Source organism: Salvelinus fontinalis, unplaced genomic scaffold (genome assembly GCF_029448725.1).
Source record: "Salvelinus fontinalis isolate EN_2023a unplaced genomic scaffold, ASM2944872v1 scaffold_0223, whole genome shotgun sequence".
Classification (NCBI taxonomy): domain Eukaryota; kingdom Metazoa; phylum Chordata; class Actinopteri; order Salmoniformes; family Salmonidae; genus Salvelinus; species Salvelinus fontinalis.
The window spans coordinates 59,665-82,500 of NW_026600432.1; the positions used below are offsets into that span (position 1 = coordinate 59,665).

Genomic DNA, 22,836 nt, shown 5'->3' on the forward strand with positions numbered 1-22,836 from the left:
GAAGGTAGAGACAACAATACAAAGGCCAAGAAGGTAGAGACAACAATACAAAGGCCAAGAAGATAGAGACAACAATACAAAGGGCTAGAAGGTAGAGACAACAATACAAAGGCCAAGAAGGTAGAGACAACAATACAAAGGCCAAGAAGGTAGAGACAACAATACAAAGGCCAAGAAGGTAGAGACAACAACACAAAGGGCAAGAAGGTAGAGACAACAATACAAAGGGCAAGAAGGTAGAGACAACAATACAAAGGGCAAGAAGGTAGAGACAATACATCACACAAAGCAGCCACAACTGTCAGTAAGAGTGTCCATGAATGAGTCTTTGAATAAAGAGATTGAGATAAAACTTGTCAGGTTGAGTGTTTGTTGCAACTCGTTCCAGTCGCTAGCTGCAGAGAACTGAAAAGAGGAGCGACCCAGGGATGTGTGTTCTTTAGGGACCTTTAACAGAACGTGACTGGCAGAACGGATGTTGTATGTGGAGGATGAGGGCTGCAGTAGATATCGGGAGAGTGAAGCATAGGGTGTCATCTGAAAAGCTGTCAATAGGCTACTGTAGCCAGTAACTTGTTAGGTAAATGTTGATACGCGTCGTGAATGATTGACTAGGAGCAAAGGTATGTCAATCACATAGGTCTACATTTTATCCATGCCTATCAGTCATTTAAACTAGGTTGTTATACGGCATGGCATGCTCTCTGAGACTCTGACATAACAAGACAACATCAGTTTATGAGTCCAATATAACGTTTCCTAGTTTTATCATTGAGTGGTTCATGTTTAGCCAGTCCGCTACATTGACACTGTTCTGTGAAACTGATACTTCGTGAACGTAGATGACATGATTCGCTTTGATGAATCGTCTGGAGTTCCGCTGAACTGGGAAGCCACGTCGCTCATTGGTCAGTATTAGTTCCTTTTGACTGCTTCGGCTTCTGCTATTGGCTGAGCCGCAGTCAGCCTGCCCGTGGACCCGCCTCCTCCCAGCAAAACGGACAGATTCTGATTGATAATTTAAAGGCAGTCGTTCTGTTCATCCTTCCAGTACGCGTCTCCACCGTTTTTACATAAAGTGTTTCAGCCAGCCAGTCTTACCGCACGACCCAAGCGGACACCAAGCTCCCAGCGGTACCGGGTGAAGCCTCGGTGAGTTCCCCTATGCACTGTCATCTGTCTGTGTCTCTCTCTCTCTCACACACACACACACACACACACACACACACACACAAACCACCAAATAACTCTGCACACACCAGGACGCACAGACAGGTGACATGTCGAACCCACCGCGCTACTGCGCTAGCTGTTGTATGGCTCATAAAACCGCTTTTCACTCGTCTTTGCAAGACACATCTGCACTTAGTTAGCAATGACTCCGGACGCTTTCTGTCTTGACGTGCGCGCTTTTGCCTATATCCTAGTTACCAATACAATAGAGTAGAGTAGGTAGGCTTTCTAGCTAGTGAATAGGTCAACTGCGCTGCCAGATAGACTACTAGTCTTATAACGTCACTACACTGTAGCGCTGCAGTCCTATGTAGCCTGGAGAAAAGATGGTCATTTCGCATTGTGTCGCTTTTACTCTGCGCTCTGGTAGTCTGCTGCAGACAGGCAGACTCGATTCTTTTTGCCTCTTCTCTGCGGAAGGGCTCCAGACGGATCCGGTCGGAACCGGTTCATGAGGCACTACAGTTGTTGTGCAACAGCGCAGTGCTCTTCTGATAGCGCCCAGTGGCAAGGCAGTTTATTCTGGTTCTAAAAGCGTCGAGGATTGATTTGCATAACAAAAGCCCGGTAACACTTTTACTTTAAGGTTATCTATTATCTCTTAGTCCAGAGTTTTGCAGGTATAGTCCCATTATAATGAATAACAAGAACTACTTGTATAGGATCTCTGTGTAATGCATCATAATGTGGTTACAATGCGTCGTAAGGATGTCAATAGGACAAGTAGTGCTTTAGACAGGGAACAGGTGTCACTAGGGATGTTTTTTGAGCCTGTCAGGTTACTGTAGGTCACAGTCTAGAACATGTGGGTGGGAATGTTGTTGTGGGATCACTGGAAGGCTTCAGTACAGCCAGTACAGATCCACTTCAACTTCTGACAGCATGAATGTGCTATTCCCTATTTAGTGCACTACTTTAGCCTCATAGGCCCTGGTCAAAAGTAGTGCACTATATAGGGAATAGGGTGCCATTTGGGATGCTGCCCATATCTCTTACACATTGACCAGCATTCTCCAAGTCCCTACAGAGACAGACGGGGACAGACTGGGATGACGTGTGGGAAGGCTCGGATAGAGGAAACTGAACATCCCAGGGCTGGATGAACTGAGTTGAACCTGTAGTGCAGTGCTGTTGATCTAGCACCTTTTACAGAGTCATGTAACGTCTCATTTTGATGTTACACAATGATCACAGCACCGTAGACACCACTCTGAGAGCTCTGTCTTTATGGGGGGAAAAGGTATACCGTAAACAGGCTTCAGGTTCAATGAAATATATATCAGATTGACACACAGAGCTCCTTTTTCTTCATGTTCCAGCATAGTCACCAGTTGAAGTATCCTGGGGTAAGGGATGATAGTTACCAGTTGAAGTATCCTGGGGTAAGGGATGATAGTCACCAGTTGAAGTATCCTGGGGTAAGGGATGATAGTTACCAGTTGAAGTATCCTGGGGTAAGGGATGATAGTTACCAGTTGAAGTATCCTGGGGTAAGGGATGATAGTCACCAGTTGAAGTATCCTGGGGTAAGGGATGATAGTTACCAGTTGAAGTATCCTGGGTTAAGGGATGATAGTCACCAGTTGAAGTATCCTGGGGTAAGGGATGATAGTTACCAGTTGAAGTATCCTGGGTTAAGGGATGATAGTTACCAGTTGAAGTATCCTGGGTTAAGGGATGATAGTTACCAGTTGAAGTATCCTGGGGTAAGGGATGATAGTCACCAGTTGAAGTATCCTGGGGTAAGGGATGATAGTCACCAGTTGTAGTATCCTGGGGTTAGGGATGATAGTTACCAGTTGTAGTATCCTGGGGTAAGGGATGATAGTCACCAGTTGTAGTATCCTGGGGTAAGGGATGATAGTTACCAGTTGAAGTATCCTGGGTTAAGGGATGATAGTTACCAGTTGAAGTATCCTGGGGTAAGGGATGATAGTCACCAGTTGAAGTATCCTGGGGTAAGGAATGATAGTCACCAGTTGTAGTATCCTGGGTTAAGGGATGATAGTTACCAGTTGAAGTATCCTGGGGTAAGGGATGATAGTTACCAGTTGAAGTATCCTGGGGTAAGGGATGATAGTTACCAGTTGAAGTATCCTGAGGTAAGGAATGATAGTTACCAGTTGTAGTATCCTGGGGTAAGGGATGATAGTTATCAGTTGTAGTATCCTGGGGTAAGGGATGATAGTTACCAGTTGAAGTATCCTGGGGTAAGGGATGATAGTCACCAGTTGTAGTATCCTGGGGTTAGGGATGATAGTTACCAGTTGTAGTATCCTGGGGTAAGGGATGATAGTCACCAGTTGTAGTATCCTGGGGTAAGGGATGATAGTTACCAGTTGAAGTATCCTGGGGTAAGGGATGATAGTTACCAGTTGAAGTATCCTGGGGTAAGGGATGATAGTCACCAGTTGTAGTATCCTGGGGTTAGGGATGATAGTTACCAGTTGTAGTATCCTGGGGTAAGGGATGATAGTCACCAGTTGTAGTATCCTGGGGTAAGGGATGATAGTTACCAGTTGAAGTATCCTGGGGTAAGGGATGATAGTTACCAGTTGAAGTATCCTGGGGTAAGGGATGATAGTTACCAGTTGAAGTATCCTGGGGTAAGGGATGATAGTTACCAGTTGAAGTATCCTGGGGTAAGGGATGATAGTTACCAGTTGAAGTATCCTGGGTTAAGGGATGATAGTCACCAGTTGTAGTATCCTGGGGTAAGGGATGATAGTTACCAGTTGAAGTATCCTGGGGTAAGGGATGATAGTTACCAGTTGTAGTATCCCGGGTTAAGGGATGATAGTTACCAGTTGTAGTATCCTGGGTTAAGGGATGATAGTTACCAGTTGTAGTATCCTGGGGTAAGGGATGATAGTTACCAGTTGAAGTATCCCGGGTTAAGGGATGATAGTTACCAGTTGTAGTATCCTGGGTTAAGGGATGATAGTTACCAGTTGTAGTATCCTGGGGTAAGGGATGATAGTTACCAGTTGAAGTATCCTGGGGTAAGGGATGATAGTCACCAGTTGAAGTATCCTGGGGTAAGGGATGATAGTCACCAGTTGAAGTATCCTGGGGCAAGGGATGATAGTCACCAGTTGTAGTATCCTGGGGTAAGGGATGATAGTCACCAGTTGAAGTATCCTGGGGTAAGGGATGATAGTCACCAGTTGTAGTATCCTGGGTTAAGGGATGTTTTCTGGATTTTAGCTGTGTTTTTCTCAGAGCTTTGATGTTACCTCTTCCTGTTTCTGGGGCTCTGTAGCTGCTTGCCGTACTGCTGCAGGTTATGAAGACTTATCTCTGTGTGTGTGTGTGTGTGTGTGTGTGTGTGTGTGTGTGTGTGTGTTTGTCAAACACAAACTCTGTTCAGTGTTACAGGTTATGAAGATCTCTCTCTCTCTCTCTGTGTTGTCAAACCTCTCTGTTCAGTGTTACTATCTGCAGTGTTCCATAATAATAACCCCCACCCCACTGTAGCAGTGATTACACAACACTAGAGCTACTGTGTCAGTGACCTCTCCCAGGACCGTTCCTATAGATACAGTGACCTGTCCCAGTACCGTTCCCTTAGCTACAGTGTCCCCTCCCAGGACCGTTCCTATAGATACAGTGACCTCTCCCAGGACCGTTCCCTTAGATACAGTGACCTCTCCCAGGACCGTTCCTATAGATACAGTATCCTCTCCCAGGACCGTTCCCTTAGATACAGTGACCTCTCCCGGGATCGTTCCTATAGATACAGTGAACTCTCCCAGGACCGTTCCCATAGATACAGTGACCTCTCCCAGGACCGTTCCCATAGATACAGTGTCCTCTCCCAGGACCGTTCCTATAGTTACAGTGTCCTCTCCCAGGACCGTTCCCATAGATACAGTGACCTCTCCCAGGACCGTTCCCATAGCTACAGTGACCTCTCCCAGGACCGTTCCCATAGCTACAGTGACCTCTCCCAGGACCGTTCCCATAGCTACAGTGTCCTCTCCCAGGACCGTTCCCATAGCTACAGTGTCCTCTCCCAGGACCGTTCCCATAGCTACAGTGTCCTCTCCCAGGACCGTTCCCATAGCTACAGTGTCCTCTCCCAGGACCGTTCCTATATTCAGGTTGTTGTTGTTGTTGTCCAATGAATCACATTTTATTTTATAAAGCCCTTTATCACAAAGTGCTTAACAGGTGGTTGTTGTGTTAATCACCGCCACAGGGGATTGGGTGGAGTGGGGGGGTCCTGTGGCGTTTAGCTAGTTGAGAGAATTGGAGAGAACTAACCTTAACGGCAGCTTTTCTCATCGCCGCTGGTGTTTTACAAGGAAAAGCCTCAACCCAGAAACATCTGTGTGTGGCCTCATTTGCATCCTTTTGCATTCCAACTCTTGCACAAGGTCAGTCTGAGTTACAGCAGTAGACTTGATTGTGTTTTGGATCATTGACTTGCTGCATCAACCAGCTTCAGCTCAAAGACAGCTGGCCTGACATTCTCCTGTAGAATTCTCTGACACGGAGCAGAATTCTCTGACACGGAGCAGAATTCTCTGACACGGAGCAGAATTCTCTGACACGGAGCAGAATTCTCTGACACGGAGCAGAATTCTCTGACACGGAGCAGAATTCATGGTTCCTTCCTATTAAGGCAAGTGGTCCAGGTCCTGAGGCAGCAAAGCTTCTCCAAACCATCACACTACCAGCACCATGCTGGACCGTTGGTGTGAGGTTCTTACTGTGGAATGCGGTGTTTGGGACCCATGTCGTCTAAAAAGTTTGCCCCAAAAAAACACCTGGATGAACATCAAGACTCGTGGAAGAATGTTCTATGGACAGATGGGTCAACAGTATAACGTTTTGGAGGGCTGTAATTCATATCAAAGGTCTAATAGTACTGGAGAGCTCTTTGTACTCTCACACACTATAGCTGGATCGCCCCGTCCTGCCCCTAGGGGACGGCCCTGCAGCGCCCCAACACACCTCACTCAGCTTTGGGATCTTAGTGAAACATTCATTGTTGGTTTCAGGTGTGTTAGGCCAGAGTGACAGCAGTACAGCAGACGCCCAGGGCCAGGACTGAGCAGCCCAGCAGATAGAAATAGCCGAAATAGATATCTCCGCTGACGTGGGCATGTTTTCAATATAGACACCTTTTGTTGTATAGTATTCCACAGTATACCCTTAATCACAGTATACCCTTAATCACAGTATACCCTTCATCACAGTATACCCTTAATCACAGTATACCCTTCATCACAGTATACCCTTAATCACAGTATACCCTTAATCACAGTATACCCTTATTCATCACAGTATACCCTTATTCATCACAGTATACCCTTATTCATCACAGTATACCCTTATTCATCACAGTATACCCTTATTCATCACAGTATACCCTTATTCATCACAGTATACCCTTATTCATCACAGTATACCCTTATTCATCACAGTATACCCTTATTCATCACAGTATACCCTTATTCATCACAGTATACCCTTATTCATCACAGTATACCCTTATTCATCACAGTATACCCTTATTCATCACAGTATACCCTTATTCATCACAGTATACCCTTATTCATCACAGTATACCCTTATTCATCACAGTATACCCTTATTCATCACAGTATACCCTTATTCATCACAGTATACCCTTAATCAAATCTAGTGATATATAACTTGACATTCCCACAATCCATTGTGACATTGTGGGAGGAGAAATAACCTTCCATTTAATGGCAAGGCTTTTCTTCTGCTCGGTGACACAGTTTCTTCTGATAAATCTCCAGGATCAACATTTCTAAACAGACAGAAACAGGGAGATGGGAGATGAAACAACATACTTTTGGCCAGAATTCAGACAGCCTTCACAAGACAATAACATATGCATTCTGGATTACAGTGCGATGATAATATTCTGGATTACAGTGCGATGATAATATTCTGGATTACAGTGCGGTGATAATATTCTGGATTACAGTGCGATGATAATATTCTGGATTACAGTGTGATGATAATATTCTGGATTACAGTGTGATGATAATATTCTGGATTACAGTGCGGTGATAATATTCTGGATTACAGTGCGGTGATAATATTCTGGATTACAGTGTGATGATAATATTCTGGATTACAGTGCGTTGATAATATTCTGGATTACAGTGCGGTGATAATATTCTGGATTACAGTGTGATGATAATATTCTGGATTACAGTGCGGTGATAATATTCTGGATTACAGTGCGGTGATAATATTCTGGATTACAGTGCGTTGATAATATTCTGGATTACAGTGAGGTGATAATATTCTGGATTACAGTGTGATGATAATATTCTGGATTACAGTGCGTTGATAATATTCTGGATTACAGTGCGTTGATAATATTCTGGATTACAGTGCGGTGATAATATTCTGGATTACAGTGCGGTGATAATATTCTGGATTACAGTGCGGTGATAATATTCTGGATTACAGTGTGATGATAATATTCTGGATTACAGTGCGGTGATAATATTCTGGATTACAGTGCGGTGATAATATTCTGGATTACAGTGCGGTGATAATATTCTGGATTACAGTGCGGTGATAATATTCTGGATTACAGTGTGTTAGTTAGAGTGTAGGAACTACAGTAGAGGAGTCTTGTCTCTGGCCTCTCAGAGTAGCCGACGTAACAGGAAGTACAGTAGAGGAATCTTGTCTCTGGCCTCTCAGAGTATCTCAGGCTTTCCATCCACCCTGCAGTCTCCCTCTGTCCTGTTCTGCCTCAGTAGATCTGAATGCACATCTGATGTATCGATCCTGTAGCGTCTCTACAGGGGCCATGACAAAGATGATGGAACTATATTTAACTGTCACTTTTAGCATTAGCGCTATGCAGCCTGAAGGTCAGAGGTTAAATGATCATAACTATGTAGTCGGTCAGTATCATTCTGAATTAAACATTGAGGGGGGGGGGGGGGGTTCCCAGGGGGGGGTTCCCAGTCAGAGATGAACACTAGTTTAGGACTAAGAAGCATTCTTTTTTTTTTTCTTTTTTTTTCTTTTTTTTTGGGGGGGGGTGGATCAGCTTAATATTGCGGAAAGAATGTTGTTTCCAATGTAATTGTCTGCATCATTTCCAATCCCCCATATTTTTGGGGGTAAATATATATATCCATACACGCATGCATACATATACACATATATACATACACATACCTACATAGACATACATACTTTTTTTAAAGAGTATACCTTTATTATTATTCCCCGCAAACCCTACCACCGATCCCCCAATTGGAGTAAACTGATAAACATTTCTGTTTTTACCTTCAATTTATACATCTAAGAAGCATTCTTGATGGAGATTGTAAATTGAACTAGGCTTAATCTGTGTCCTGAAAACAGGAAGTATTCCGCTTGTCTGTACACGGGGTGTGGTTGTAGTGTTTCCATCTGTAGTTAGTTCCCAGAGGGATTTCTCTCTGTCCTGGTTTCATGGAGAACAGTGGGGCCAGACATGGGTTAGTATGTACACACACACACACAGTGGATGTCACTGTCTCATAGGGTCATGCTGTAGGGAGAGTGGCTAGACTGATAGGACTGGTGACGTGTGTCGTCTCATTGTTGTCAGATGTGAGCCAGTCACATGACTCTCTGACAGCGGTCCATACATTGTTGTCAGATGTGAGCCAGTCACATGACTCTCTGACAGCGGTCCACACATTGCTGTCAGATGTGAGCCAGTCACATGACTCTCTGACAGCGGTCCACACATTGCTGTCAGATGTGAGCCAGTCACATGACTCTCTGACAGCGGTCCACACATTGTTGTCAGATGTGAGCCAGTCACATGACTCTCTGACAGCGGTCCACACATTGTTGTCAGATGTGAGCCAGTCACATGACTCTCTGACAGCGGTCCGTACATTTCAACCTATATCTGTCTGTTGTTGCATCATCACTGAGCGCCTGTAATCTACACTCGCCCCGTCATTCCTAGAATGTATTTTTATACACCTGATAGGTGCAGAGAAATGTGTTGTTTTACAGGGTCAGCCATAGTAGTACGGTACTCCTGGAGGAAATTGGGGTGAAGTGCCTTGCTCAAGGGCACGTCGGCAGATTTTTCACCTTGTCTGCTGGGGGTATTGGAACCAGTGATCTTTCAGTTACTGGCCAAACGCTCTAACAGCTAGGATATCTGCCACGCTAGAGAGATTTAGAGAGGTGTGGGGGGGGGGGGGGGGGGTAGAGTGAGAGAGGTAGGTGGGTAGAGGGAGAGAGGTAGGTGGGTAGAGGGAGAGAGGTAGGTGGGTAGAGGGAGAGAGGTAGGGGGGTAGAGGGAGAGAGGTAGGGGGGTAGAGTGAGAGAGGTAGGGGGGTAGAGTGAGAGAGGTAGGGGGGTAGAGGGAGAGAGGTAGGGGGGTAGAGGGAGAGAGGTAGGGGGGTAGAGGGAGAGAGGTAGGGGGGTAGAGGGAGAGAGGTAGGGGGGTAGAGGGAGAGAGGTAGGGGGGTAGAGGGAGAGAGGGAGAGAGGTAGGGGGGTAGAGGGAGAGAGGGAGAGAGGTAGGGGGGTAGAGGTAGGGGGGTAGAGGGAGAGAGGTAGGGGGGTAGAGGTAGGGGGGTAGAGAGAGAGAGGACTACCTGCTGCCCCTAGAAGCAACACCCAGGTTACGTCCTCGTGTTATAACGCGACACCCAGGTTACGTCCTCGTGTTATAACGCGACACCCAGGTTACGTCCTCGTGTTATAACGCGACACCCAGGTTACGTCCTCGTGTTATAACGCGACACCCAGGTTACGTCCTCGTGTTATAACGCGACACCCAGGTTACGTCCTCGTGTTATAACGCGACACCCAGGTTACGTCCTCGTGTTATAACGCGACACCCAGGTTACGTCCTCGTGTTATAATGCGACACCCAGGTTACGGCCTCGTGTTATAACGCGACACCCAGGTTACGGCCTCGTGTTATAACGCGACACCCAGGTTACGTCCTCGTGTTATAACGCGACACCCAGGTTACGTCCTCGTGTTATAACGCGACACCCAGGTTACGTCCTCGTGTTATAACGCGACACCCAGGTTACGTCCTCGTGTTATAACGCGACACCCAGGTTACGTCCTCGTGTTATAACGCGACACCCAGGTTACGTCCTCGTGTTATAACGCGACACCCAGGTTACGTCCTCGTGTTATAACGCGACACCCAGGTTACGTCCTCGTGTTATAACGCGACACCCAGGTTACGTCCTCGTGTTATAACGCGACACCCAGGTTACGTCCTCGTGTTATAACCCGACACCCAGGTTACGTCCTCGTGTTATAACCCGACACCCAGGTTACGTCCTCGTGTTATAACGCGGCACCCAGGTTACGTCCTCGTGTTATAACGCGACACCCAGGTTACGTCCTCGTGTTATAACGCCACACCCAGGTTACGTCCTCGTGTTATAACGCGACACCCAGGTTACGTCCTCGTGTTATAACGCGACACCCAGGTTACGCCGTCGTGTTATAACCCGACACCCAGGTTACGTCCTCGTGTTATAATACGACACCCAGGTTACGTCCTCGTGTTATAACACGACACCCAGGTTACGTCCTCGTGTTATAACACGACAGATAGAGGACACAGGTGTACAAGCCAGATTCATTCATGAATGTCTTTCTGCTTTTGTGTGTCATTCATTCTCCATTCTCGCTAAACACTGGATTCTCTGACTGAGTGAGAACCGAACCAAAGTGTGTGTGTGTGTGTCAGCCCTCTGCTCAGTGACAGACCCCTGATGAATAATGATCAGTTCAGTTTTATAACGGAGAGAGGAAAGACCTGGAGACTGGATTCTCTGTTAACATGGAGCGGTGAGAGACGAAAGACCTGGAGACTGGCTTCTCTGTTAACATGGAGAGGTGAGAGAGGAAAGACCTGGAGACTGGCTTCTCTGTTAACATGGAGAGGGGAGAGAGGAAAGACCTGGAGACTGGCTTCTCTGTTAACATGGAGAGGGGAGAGAGGAAAGACCTGGAGACTGGCTTCTCTGTTAACATGGAGAGGTGAGAGAGGAAAGACCTGGAGACTGGCTTCTCTGTTAACATGGAGCGGTGAGAGAGGAAAGACCTGGAGACTGGCTTCTCTGTTAACATGGAGAGGTGAGAGAGGAAAGACCTGGAGACTGGCTTCTCTGTTAACATGGAGAGGTGAGAGAGGAAAGACCTGGAGACTGGCTTCTCTGTTAACATGGAGAGGTGAGAGAGGAAAGACCTGGAGACTGGCTTCTCTGTTAACATGGAGCGGTGAGAGAGGAAAGACCTGGAGACTGGCTTCTCTGTTAACATGGAGAGGTGAGAGAGGAAAGACCTGGAGACTGGCTTCTCTGTTAACATGGAGAGGTGAGAGAGGAAAGACCTGGAGACTGGCTTCTCTGTTAACATGGAGAGGTGAGAGAGGAAAGACCTGGAGACTGGCTTCTCTGTTAACATGGAGAGGTGAGAGAGGAAAGACCTGGAGACTGGCTTCTCTGTTAACATGGAGAGGTGAGAGAGGAAAGACCTGGAGACTGGCTTCTCTGTTAACATGGAGAGGTGAGAGAGGAAAGATATACACTGGTCAAAAAAATAAAGGGAACACTTAAACAACACAATGTAACTCCAAGTCAATCACACTTCTGTGAAATCAAACTGTCCACTTAGGAAGCAACACTGATTAACAATAAATTTCACATGCTGTTGTGCAAATGGAATAGACAAAAGGTGGAAATTATAGGCAATTAGCAAGACACCACCCAATAAAGGACTGGTTCTGCAGGTGGTGACCACAGACCACTTCTCAGTTCCTATGCTTCCTGGCTGATGTTTTGGTCATTTTTGAATGCTGGCGGTGCTTTCACTCTAGTGGTAGCATGAGACGGAGTCTACAACCCACACAAGTGGCTCAGGTAGTGCAGCTCATCCAGGATGGCACATCAATGCGAGCTGTGGCAAGAAGGTTTGCTGTGTCTGTCAGCGTAGTGTCCAGAGCATAGAGGCGCTACCAGGAGACAGGCCAGTACATCAGGAGACGTGGAGGAGGCCGTAGGAGGGCAACAACCCAGCAGCAGGACCGCTACCTCCGCCTTTGTGCAAGGAGGGGCACTGCCAGAGCCCTGCAAATGCCCTCCAGCAGGCCACTAAAGGGAACACTTGTTGTTTAAGTGTTCCCTTTTATTTTTTTGAGCAGTGTAGTTGACGTAGTCTCTCTGTCTGCCTCTCTCCATGCCTCACTATAGTTGACGTAGTCTCTGTCTGCCTCTCTCCATGCCTCACTATAGTTGACGTAGTCTCTCTGTCTGCCTCTCTCCATGCCTCACTATAGTTGACGTAGTCTCTGTCTGCCTCTCTCCATGCCTCACTACAGTTGACGTAGTCTCTCTGTCTGCCTCTCTCCATGCCTCACTATAGTTGACGTAGTCTCTGTCTGCCTCTCTCCATCCCTCACTATAGTTGACGTAGTCTCTGTCTGCCTCTCTCCATCCCTCACTACAGTTGACGTAGTCTCTCTGTCTGCCTCTCTCCATCCCTCACTACAGTTGACGTAGTCTCTCTGTCTGCCTCTCTCCATGCCTCACTATAGTTGACGTAGTCTCTGTCTGCCTCTCTCCATCCCTCACTATAGTTGACGTAGTCTCTCTGTCTGCCTCTCTCCATGCCTCACTATAGTTGACGTAGTCTCTGTCTGCCTCTCTCCATGCCTCACTATAGTTGACGTAGTCTCTGTCTGCCTCTCTCCATCCCTCACTATAGTTGACGTAGTCTCTGTCTGCCTCTCTCCATGCCTCACTATAGTTGACGTAGTCTCTGTCTGCCTCTCTCCATCCCTCACTACAGTTGACGTAGTCTCTCTGTCTGCCTCTCTCCATGCCTCACTATAGTTGACGTAGTCTCTGTCTGCCTCTCTCCATGCCTCACTATAGTTGACGTAGTCTCTGTCTGCCTCTCTCCATGCCTCACTATAGTTGACGTAGTCTCTGTCTGCCTCTCTCCATGCCTCACTACAGTTGACGTAGTCTCTGTCTGCCTCTCTCCATGCCTCACTATAGTTGACGTAGTCTCTGTCTGCCTCTCTCCATCCCTCACTACAGTTGACGTAGTCTCTCTGTCTGCCTCTCTCCATGCCTCACTACAGTTGACGTAGTCTCTGTCTGCCTCTCTCCATGCCTCACTACAGTTGACGTAGTCTCTGTCTGCCTCTCTCCATCCCTCACTATAGTTGACGTAGTCTCTGTCTGCCTCTCTCCATCCCTCACTATAGTTGACGTAGTCTCTGTCTGCCTCTCTCCATGCCTCACTATAGTTGACGTAGTCTCTGTCTGCCTCTCTCCATCCCTCACTACAGTTGACGTAGTCTCTGTCTGCCTCTCTCCATGCCTCACTACAGTTGACGTAGTCTCTCTGTCTGCCTCTCTCCATCCCTCACTACAGTTGACGTAGTCTCTGTCTGCCTCTCTCCATGCCTCACTACAGTTGACGTAGTCTCTCTGTCTGCCTCTCTCCATGCCTCACTACAGTTGACGTAGTCTCTGTCTGCCTCTCTCCATGCCTCACTATAGTTGACGTAGTCTCTGTCTGCCTCTCTCCATCCCTCACTACAGTTGACGTAGTCTCTGTCTGCCTCTCTCCATGCCTCACTACAGTTGACGTAGTCTCTGTCTGCCTCTCTCCATCCCTCACTACAGTTGACGTAGTCTCTGTCTGCCTCTCTCCATGCCTCACTATAGTTGACGTAGTCTCTCTGTCTGCCTCTCTCCATGCCTCACTATAGTTGACGTAGTCTCTCTGTCTGCCTCTCTCCATGCCTCACTACAGTTGACGTAGTCTCTCTGTCTGCCTCTCTCCATGCCTCACTACAGTTGACGTAGTCTCTGTCTGCCTCTCTCCATGCCTCACTACAGTTGACGTAGTCTCTGTCTGCCTCTCTCCATCCCTCACTATAGTTGACGTAGTCTCTCTGTCTGCCTCTCTCCATGCCTCACTACAGTTGACGTAGTCTCTCTGTCTGCCTCTCTCCATGCCTCACTATAGTTGACGTAGTCTCTCTGTCTGCCTCTCTCCATGCCTCACTATAGTTGACGTAGTCTCTCTGTCTGCCTCTCTCCATGCCTCACTACAGTTGACGTAGTCTCTCTGTCTGCCTCTCTCCATGCCTCACTATAGTTGACGTAGTCTCTCTGTCTGCCTCTCTCCATGCCTCACTATAGTTGACGTAGTCTCTCTGTCTGCCTCTCTCCATGCCTCACTACAGTTGACGTAGTCTCTCTGTCTGCCTCTCTCCATGCCTCACTATAGTTGACGTAGTCTCTGTCTGCCTCTCTCCATGCCTCACTACAGTTGACGTAGTCTCTGTCTGCCTCTCTCCATGCCTCACTATAGTTGACGTAGTCTCTCTGTCTGCCTCTCTCCATGCCTCACTATAGTTGACGTAGTCTCTGTCTGCCTCTCTCCATGCCTCACTACAGTTGACGTAGTCTCTGTCTGCCTCTCTCCATGCCTCACTACAGTTGACGTAGTCTCTGTCTGCCTCTCTCCATGCCTCACTATAGTTGACGTAGTCTCTCTGTCTGCCTCTCTCCATGCCTCACTACAGTTGACGTAGTCTCTGTCTGCCTCTCTCCATGCCTCACTACAGTTGACGTAGTCTCTGTCTGCCTCTCTCCATGCCTCACTACAGTTGACGTAGTCTCTGTCTGCCTCTCTCCATGCCTCACTATAGTTGACGTAGTCTCTCTGTCTGCCTCTCTCCATGCCTCACTATAGTTGACGTAGTCTCTGTCTGCCTCTCTCCATGCCTCACTATAGTTGACGTAGTCTCTGTCTGCCTCTCTCCATGCCTCACTATAGTTGACGTAGTCTCTGTCTGCCTCTCTCCATGCCTCACTATAGTTGACGTAGTCTCTCTGTCTGCCTCTCTCCATGCCTCACTATAGTTGACGTAGTCTCTGTCTGCCTCTCTCCATGCCTCACTACAGTTGACGTAGTCTCTGTCTGCCTCTCTCCATGCCTCACTATAGTTGACGTAGTCTCTGTCTGCCTCTCTCCATGCCTCACTACAGTTGACGTAGTCTCTGTCTGCCTCTCTCCATGCCTCACTATAGTTGACGTAGTCTCTGTCTGCCTCTCTCCATGCCTCACTACAGTTGACGTAGTCTCTGTCTGCCTCTCTCCATGCCTCACTACAGTTGACGTAGTCTCTGTCTGCCTCTCTCCATGCCTCACTATAGTTGACGTAGTCTCTGTCTGCCTCTCTCCATCCCTCACTACAGTTGACGTAGTCTCTGTCTGCCTCTCTCCATCCCTCACTATAGTTGACGTAGTCTCTGTCTGCCTCTCTCCATGCCTCACTATAGTTGACGTAGTCTCTGTCTGCCTCTCTCCATCCCTCACTATAGTTGACGTAGTCTCTGTCTGCCTCTCTCCATGCCTCACTACAGTTGACGTAGTCTCTGTCTGCCTCTCTCCATGCCTCACTATAGTTGACGTAGTCTCTGTCTGCCTCTCTCCATCCCTCACTACAGTTGACGTAGTCTCTGTCTGCCTCTCTCCATCCCTCACTATAGTTGACGTAGTCTCTGTCTGCCTCTCTCCATGCCTCACTATAGTTGACGTAGTCTCTGTCTGCCTCTCTCCATGCCTCACTACAGTTGACGTAGTCTCTCTGTCTGCCTCTCTCCATGCCTCACTATAGTTGACGTAGTCTCTGTCTGCCTCTCTCCATGCCTCACTACAGTTGACGTAGTCTCTGTCTGCCTCTCTCCATGCCTCACTATAGTTGACGTAGTCTCTGTCTGCCTCTCTCCATGCCTCACTACAGTTGACGTAGTCTCTCTGTCTGCCTCTCTCCATGCCTCACTATAGTTGACGTAGTCTCTGTCTGCCTCTCTCCATGCCTCACTACAGTTGACGTAGTCTCTGTCTGCCTCTCTCCATCCCTCACTATAGTTGACGTAGTCTCTGTCTGCCTCTCTCCATGCCTCACTATAGTTGACGTAGTCTCTGTCTGCCTCTCTCCATGCCTCACTACAGTTGACGTAGTCTCTCTGTCTGCCTCTCTCCATGCCTCACTATAGTTGACGTAGTCTCTGTCTGCCTCTCTCCATCCCTCACTATAGTTGACGTAGTCTCTGTCTGCCTCTCTCCATGCCTCACTATAGTTGACGTAGTCTCTGTCTGCCTCTCTCCATGCCTCACTATAGTTGACGTAGTCTCTGTCTGCCTCTCTCCATGCCTCACTACAGTTGACGTAGTCTCTCTGTCTGCCTCTCTCCATGCCTCACTATAGTTGACGTAGTCTCTGTCTGCCTCTCTCCATGCCTCACTATAGTTGACGTAGTCTCTCTGTCTGCCTCTCTCCATCCCTCACTACAGTTGACGTAGTCTCTGTCTGCCTCTCTCCATGCCTCACTATAGTTGACGTAGTCTCTCTGTCTGCCTCTCTCCATGCCTCACTATAGTTGACGTAGTCTCTGTCTGCCTCTCTCCATGCCTCACTACAGTTGACGTAGTCTCTGTCTGCCTCTCTCCATGCCTCACTACAGTTGACGTAGTCTCTGTCTGCCTCTCTCCATGCCTCACTATAGTTGACGTAGTCTCTGTCTGCCTCTCTCCATGCCTCACTACAGTTGACGTAGTCTCTGTCTGCCTCTCTCCATCCCTCACTACAGTTGACGTAGAGTGTGTATGTGTGGGCGGGCACATCATGTTGTTAGTTGTTACATGATGTCCCCAGACAGGCTGACCTAAGTCTCAGGGTTCTCCTGTGTGTTAGTGAGGTGTTTTAGTGGGGTAATCCTTGCTGTCTCTGTCCAGATGCAGGTGTACCAGATAAACCAGTCAGTATATCAGGGGTTTCCACAAAATTCCATATATCCTGATTGGAATATTCACAGAATCAGCAGAAAATACATAATCCTCCAACCAAGATTTAAGGAAACCCTGTGGATTTATATAGTTTATACAACCTGGGGATTTATATAGTTTATACACCCTGTGGATTTATACCGTTTATACACCCTGGGGATTTATACCGTTTATACAACCTGGGGATTTATACCGTTTATACAACCTGGGGATTTATACCGTTTATACAACCTGGGGATTTATACCGTTTATACAACCTGGGGATTTATACAGTTTATACAACCTGGGGATTTATACAGTTTATACAACCTGGGGATTTATACAGTTTATACAACCTGGGGATTTATACAGTTTATACAACCTGGGGATTTATACAGTTTATACAACCTGGGGATTTATACAGTTTATACAACCTGGGGATTTATACAGTTTATACAACCTGGGGATTTATACAGTTTATACAACCTGGGGATTTATACAGTTTATACAACCTGGGGATTTATACAGTTTATACAACCTGGGGATTTATACAGTTTATACAACCTGGGGATTTATACAGTTTATACAACCTGGGGATTTATACAGTTTATACAACCTGGGGATTTATACCGTTTATACAACCTGGGGATTTATACAGTTTATACAACCTGGGGATTTAAACAGTTTATACAACCTGGGGATTTATACAGTTTATACAACCTGGGGATTTATACAGTTTATACAACCTGGGGATTTATACAGTTTATACAACCTGGGGATTTATACAGTTTATACAACCTGGGGATTTATATAGTTTATACAACCTGGGGAGTTATAGAGTTGATCAAAACCTCTCTGACCTGCTAACCTCTACACTGTCTGTCAGACTTGTTGTGGTGCTGTAGGAGGGATTCTCAGTTAAAACCCACAGCTCTGAGAACTGTACCTGTGCCTTAGTCCTCTCTCTGTCTCTCTGTCTCTCTGTCTCTCTGTCTCTCTGTCTCTCTGTCTCTCTGTCTCTCTGTCTCTCTGTCTCTCTGTCTCTCTGTCTCTGTGTCTGTGTGTGGGTCCTCTGTATATGACTGACATTTCTCCCTCCGTCTTCAGGTGGCGTGAAGGCAGGTGTTGAGGACTGTCTTTCTCATTCTGTTGTTCTGAGTCATGGCGTCCTCTCTGCTCAGCAGGCAGCTGGCCCTCTCCCTCCAGCAGAACCTCAGGCTCACTGCACCAGGTACACACCGCTCACACACACCGCTCACACACACCGCTCACACACACCGCTCACACACGTCGCTCACACACACCGCTCACACACGTCGCTCACACACACCGCTCACACACACCGCTCACATACACCGCTCACACAAACATAGAGGTAGTAGGAGCAGTAGTGTGTAGAGGTTATGTCTGTAGGAGGTAATATCTATATGCAATCAGCTAATGCTCTATACCAGGTACATCACTGTTTGACACACACACACACACACACACACACACACACACACACACACACACACACACACACACACACACACTGTTAGAAACGTCACACAACTGACCTTGCTGCTGTTCCCTGTTCCAACAACCTAGCCAACAGTCTCCTAATGAGTCAGCTTCCTCAATCATAAAACAGAGGTCAGCTACATGGTTAAGACAGACTAATGATATCACCCTACATACCCTGTGGCCAGACGGACTAATGATATCACCCTACATACCCTGTGGCCAGACGGACTAATGACATCACCCTACATACCCTGTGGCCAGACAGCCTAATGATATCACCCTACATACCCTGTGGCCAGACAGCCTAATGATATCACCCTACATACCCTGTGGCCAGACAGCCTAATGATATCACCCTACATACCCTGTGGCCAGACAGCCTAATGATATCACCCTACATACCCTGTGGCCAGACAGACTAATGATATCACCCTACATACCCTGTGGCCAGACAGCCTAATGATATCACCCTACATACCCTGTGGCCAGACAGACAGGAACTGAGGCTGATACAGCATGACATAATGAACGGAGGGCTTGTCCTTGTCTAAGGTTAAGTTGAAGGATCTTCTGCAGGACAAGTCAGCAACACAGCATTGCCTTAACACTGTGTGTGTGTGTGTGTGTGTGTGTGTGTGTGTGTGTGTGTGTGTGTGTGTGTGTGTGTGTGTGTGTGTGTGTGTGTGTGTGTGTGTGTGTGTGTGTGTGTGTGTGTGTACAGGCTGCAGGTATGTGAGTAAGGCAGCAGCGAAGACTCAGATGGAGTTTGAATACGAGGGGCCTTCCATGAAGACCGAGGTCCCAGGACCACGTTCCAAGGTAATGAACCACACAGTGTTAGGCCCTGCCCACAGTGGGCCTGACTCCCTGTACGTCACTAACAGCACACTGAACCACACAGTGTTAGGCCCTGCCCACAGTGGGCCTGACTCCCTGTACGTCACTAACAGCACGATGAACCACACAGTGTTAGGCCCTGCCCACAGTGGGCCTGACTCCCTGTACGTCACTAACAGCACACTGAACCACACAGAGTTAGGCCCTGCCCACAGTGGGCCTGACTCCCTGTACGTCACTAACAGCACGATGAACCAGTAAGAACCATCTATCTGTTAGAACGCTCGTTCTGTTTGACTCTGGTCATGTTCAATGGACAGGACACTATGGAGGGAATAGACTGCATTAGACCAGGACACTATGGAGGGAATAGACTGTATTAGACCAGGACACTATGGAGGGAATAGACTGCACTAGACCAGGACACTATGGAGGGAATAGACTGCATTAGACCAGGACACTATGGAGGGAATAGACTGTATTAGACCAGGACCCATAGACCAGGACACTATGGAGGGAATAGACTGTATTAGACCAGGACCCTATGGAGGGAATAGACTGTATTAGACCAGGGCACTATGGAGGGAATAGACTGCATTAGACCAGGGCCCATTAGACCAGGGCACTATGGAGGGAATAGACTGTATTAGACCAGGACACTATGGAGGGAATAGACTGCATTAGACCAGGACACTATGGAGGGAATAGACTGCATTAGACCAGGGCACTATGGAGGGAATAGACCGCATTAGACCAGGACACTATGGAGGGAATAGACTGTATTAGACCAGGGCACTATGGAGGGAATAGACTGTATTAGACCAGGACACTATGGAGGGAATAGACTGTATTAGACCAGGGCACTATGGAGGGAATAGACTGTATTAGACCAGGACCCATAGACCAGGGCACTATGGAGGGAATAGACTGCATTAGACCAGGACACTATGGAGGGAATAGACTGCATTAGACCAGGACACTATGGAGGGAATAGACTGTATTAGACCAGAACCCTGCATTAGACCAGGGCACTATGGAGGGAATAGACTGCATTAGACCAGGACACTATGGAGGGAATAGACTGCATTAGACCAGGACACTATGGAGGGAATAGACTGTATTAGACCAGGACACTATGGAGGGAATAGACTGTATTAGACCAGGACACTATGGAGGGAATAGACTGCATTAGACCAGGACACTATGGAGGGAATAGACTGCATTAGACCAGGACACTATGGAGGGAATAGACTGTATTAGACCAGGACACTATGGAGGGAATAGACTGCATTAGACCAGGACACTATGGAGGGAATAGACTGTATTAGACCAGGACACTATGGAGGGAATAGACTGTATTAGACCAGGGCCCATAGACCAGGACACTATGGAGGGAATAGACTATATTAGACCAGGACACTATGGAGGGAATAGACTGCATTAGACCAGGACACTATGGAGGGAATAGACTGCATTAGACCAGGGCCCATTAGACCAGGGCACTATGGAGGGAATAGACTGCATTAGACCAGGACACTATGGAGGGAATAGACTGTATTAGACCAGGACACTATGGAGGGATTAGACTGTATTAGACCAGGACACTATGGAGGGAATAGACTGCATTAGACCAGGGCACTATGGAGGGAATAGACTGTATTAGACCAGGGCCCATAGACCAGGACACTATGGAGGGATTAGACTGCATTAGACCAGGACACTATGGAGGGAATAGACTGCATTAGACCAGGGCACTATGGAGGGAATAGACTGTATTAGACCAGGACACTATGGAGGGAATAGACTGCATTAGACCAGGACACTATGGAGGGAATAGACTGCATTAGACCAGGGCCCATAGACCAGGACACTATGGAGGGAATAGACTGCATTAGACCAGGGCACTATGGAGGGAATAGACTGTATTAGACCAGGACACTATGGAGGGAATAGACTGTATTAGACCAGGGCACTATGGAGGGAATAGACTGTATTAGACCAGGGCACTATGGAGGGAATAGACTGCATTAGACCAGGACACTATGGAGGGAATAGACTGTATTAGACCAGGACACTATGGAGGGAATAGACTGTATTAGACCAGGACACTATGGAGGGAATAGACTGTATTAGACCAGGACACTATGGAGGGAATAGACTGCACTAGACCAGGACACTATGGAGGGAATAGACTGTATTAGACCAGGACACTATGGAGGGAATAGACTGCATTAGACCAGGACACTATGGAGGGAATAGACTGCATTAGACCAGGACACTATGGAGGGAATAGACTGCATTAGACCAGGACACTATGGAGGGAATAGACTGTATTAGACCAGGACCCATAGACCAGGACACTATGGAGGGAATAGACTGTATTAGACCAGGACACTATGGAGGGAATAGACTGCATTAGACCAGGACACTATGGAGGGAATAGACTGTATTAGACCAGGACACTATGGAGGGAATAGACTGCATTAGACCAGGACACTATGGAGGGATTAGACTGTATTAGACCAGGACACTATGGAGGGATTAGACTGTATTAGACCAGGACACTATGGAGGGAATAGACTGCATTAGACCAGGGCACTATGGAGGGAATAGACTGTATTAGACCAGGACACTATGGAGGGAATAGACTGCATTAGACCAGGACCCATAGACCAGGACACTATGGAGGGAATAGACTGTATTAGACCAGGACACTATGGAGGGAATAGACTGCATTAGACCAGGACCCATAGACCAGGACACTATGGAGGGAATAGACTGCATTAGACCAGGGCCCATAGACCAGGGCACTATGGAGGGAATAGACTGTATTAGACCAGGACACTATGGAGGGAATAGACTGCATTAGACCAGGACCCATAGACCAGGGCACTATGGAGGGAATAGACTGCATTAGACCAGGACCCATAGACCAGGGCACTATGGAGGGAATAGACTGTATTAGACCAGGGCCCATAGACCAGGACACTATGGAGGGAATAGACTGTATTAGACCAGGGCCCATAGACCAGGACACTATGGAGGGAATAGACTGTATTAGACCAGGACACTATGGAGGGATTAGACTGTATTAGACCAGGACCCTATGGAGGGAATAGACTGCATTAGACCAGGACACTATGGAGGGAATAGACTGTATTAGACCAGGACACTATGGAGGGAATAGACTGTATTAGACCAGGACACTATGGAGGGAATAGACTGTATTAGACCAGGACACTATGGAGGGAATAGACTGCATTAGACCAGGACACTATGGAGGGAATAGACTGTATTAGACCAGGACACTATGGAGGGAATAGACTGCATTAGACCAGGACACTATGGAGGGAATAGACTGTATTAGACCAGGACACTATGGAGGGAATAGACTGTATTATACCAGGACACTATGGAG

At 47.4% G+C, this 22,836-nt stretch overlaps 1 protein-coding gene across 2 annotated transcripts in view; it reads left to right on the top strand.

Annotated features, from left to right (window-relative positions):
• The first annotated feature begins 632 nt into the window (after nt 1-632).
• The window catches only part of LOC129844756 (4-aminobutyrate aminotransferase, mitochondrial-like), a 65,003-nt gene continuing 42,799 nt past the window's right edge, over nt 633-22,836 (top strand). Inside the window, exons 1-3 of one of the 2 annotated variants that reach the window (XM_055912848.1) lie at nt 633-1,152; nt 18,183-18,306; nt 19,303-19,400. In XM_055912848.1, coding sequence (XP_055768823.1) covers nt 18,237-18,306; nt 19,303-19,400 — 168 coding nt within the window. In that variant the 5' untranslated portion in view covers nt 633-1,152; nt 18,183-18,236. Of the gene's footprint in view, nt 1,153-1,776; nt 1,801-18,182; nt 18,307-19,302; nt 19,401-22,836 lie in introns of those variants that run through there. The other variant, XM_055912849.1, reaches the window with a different exon arrangement.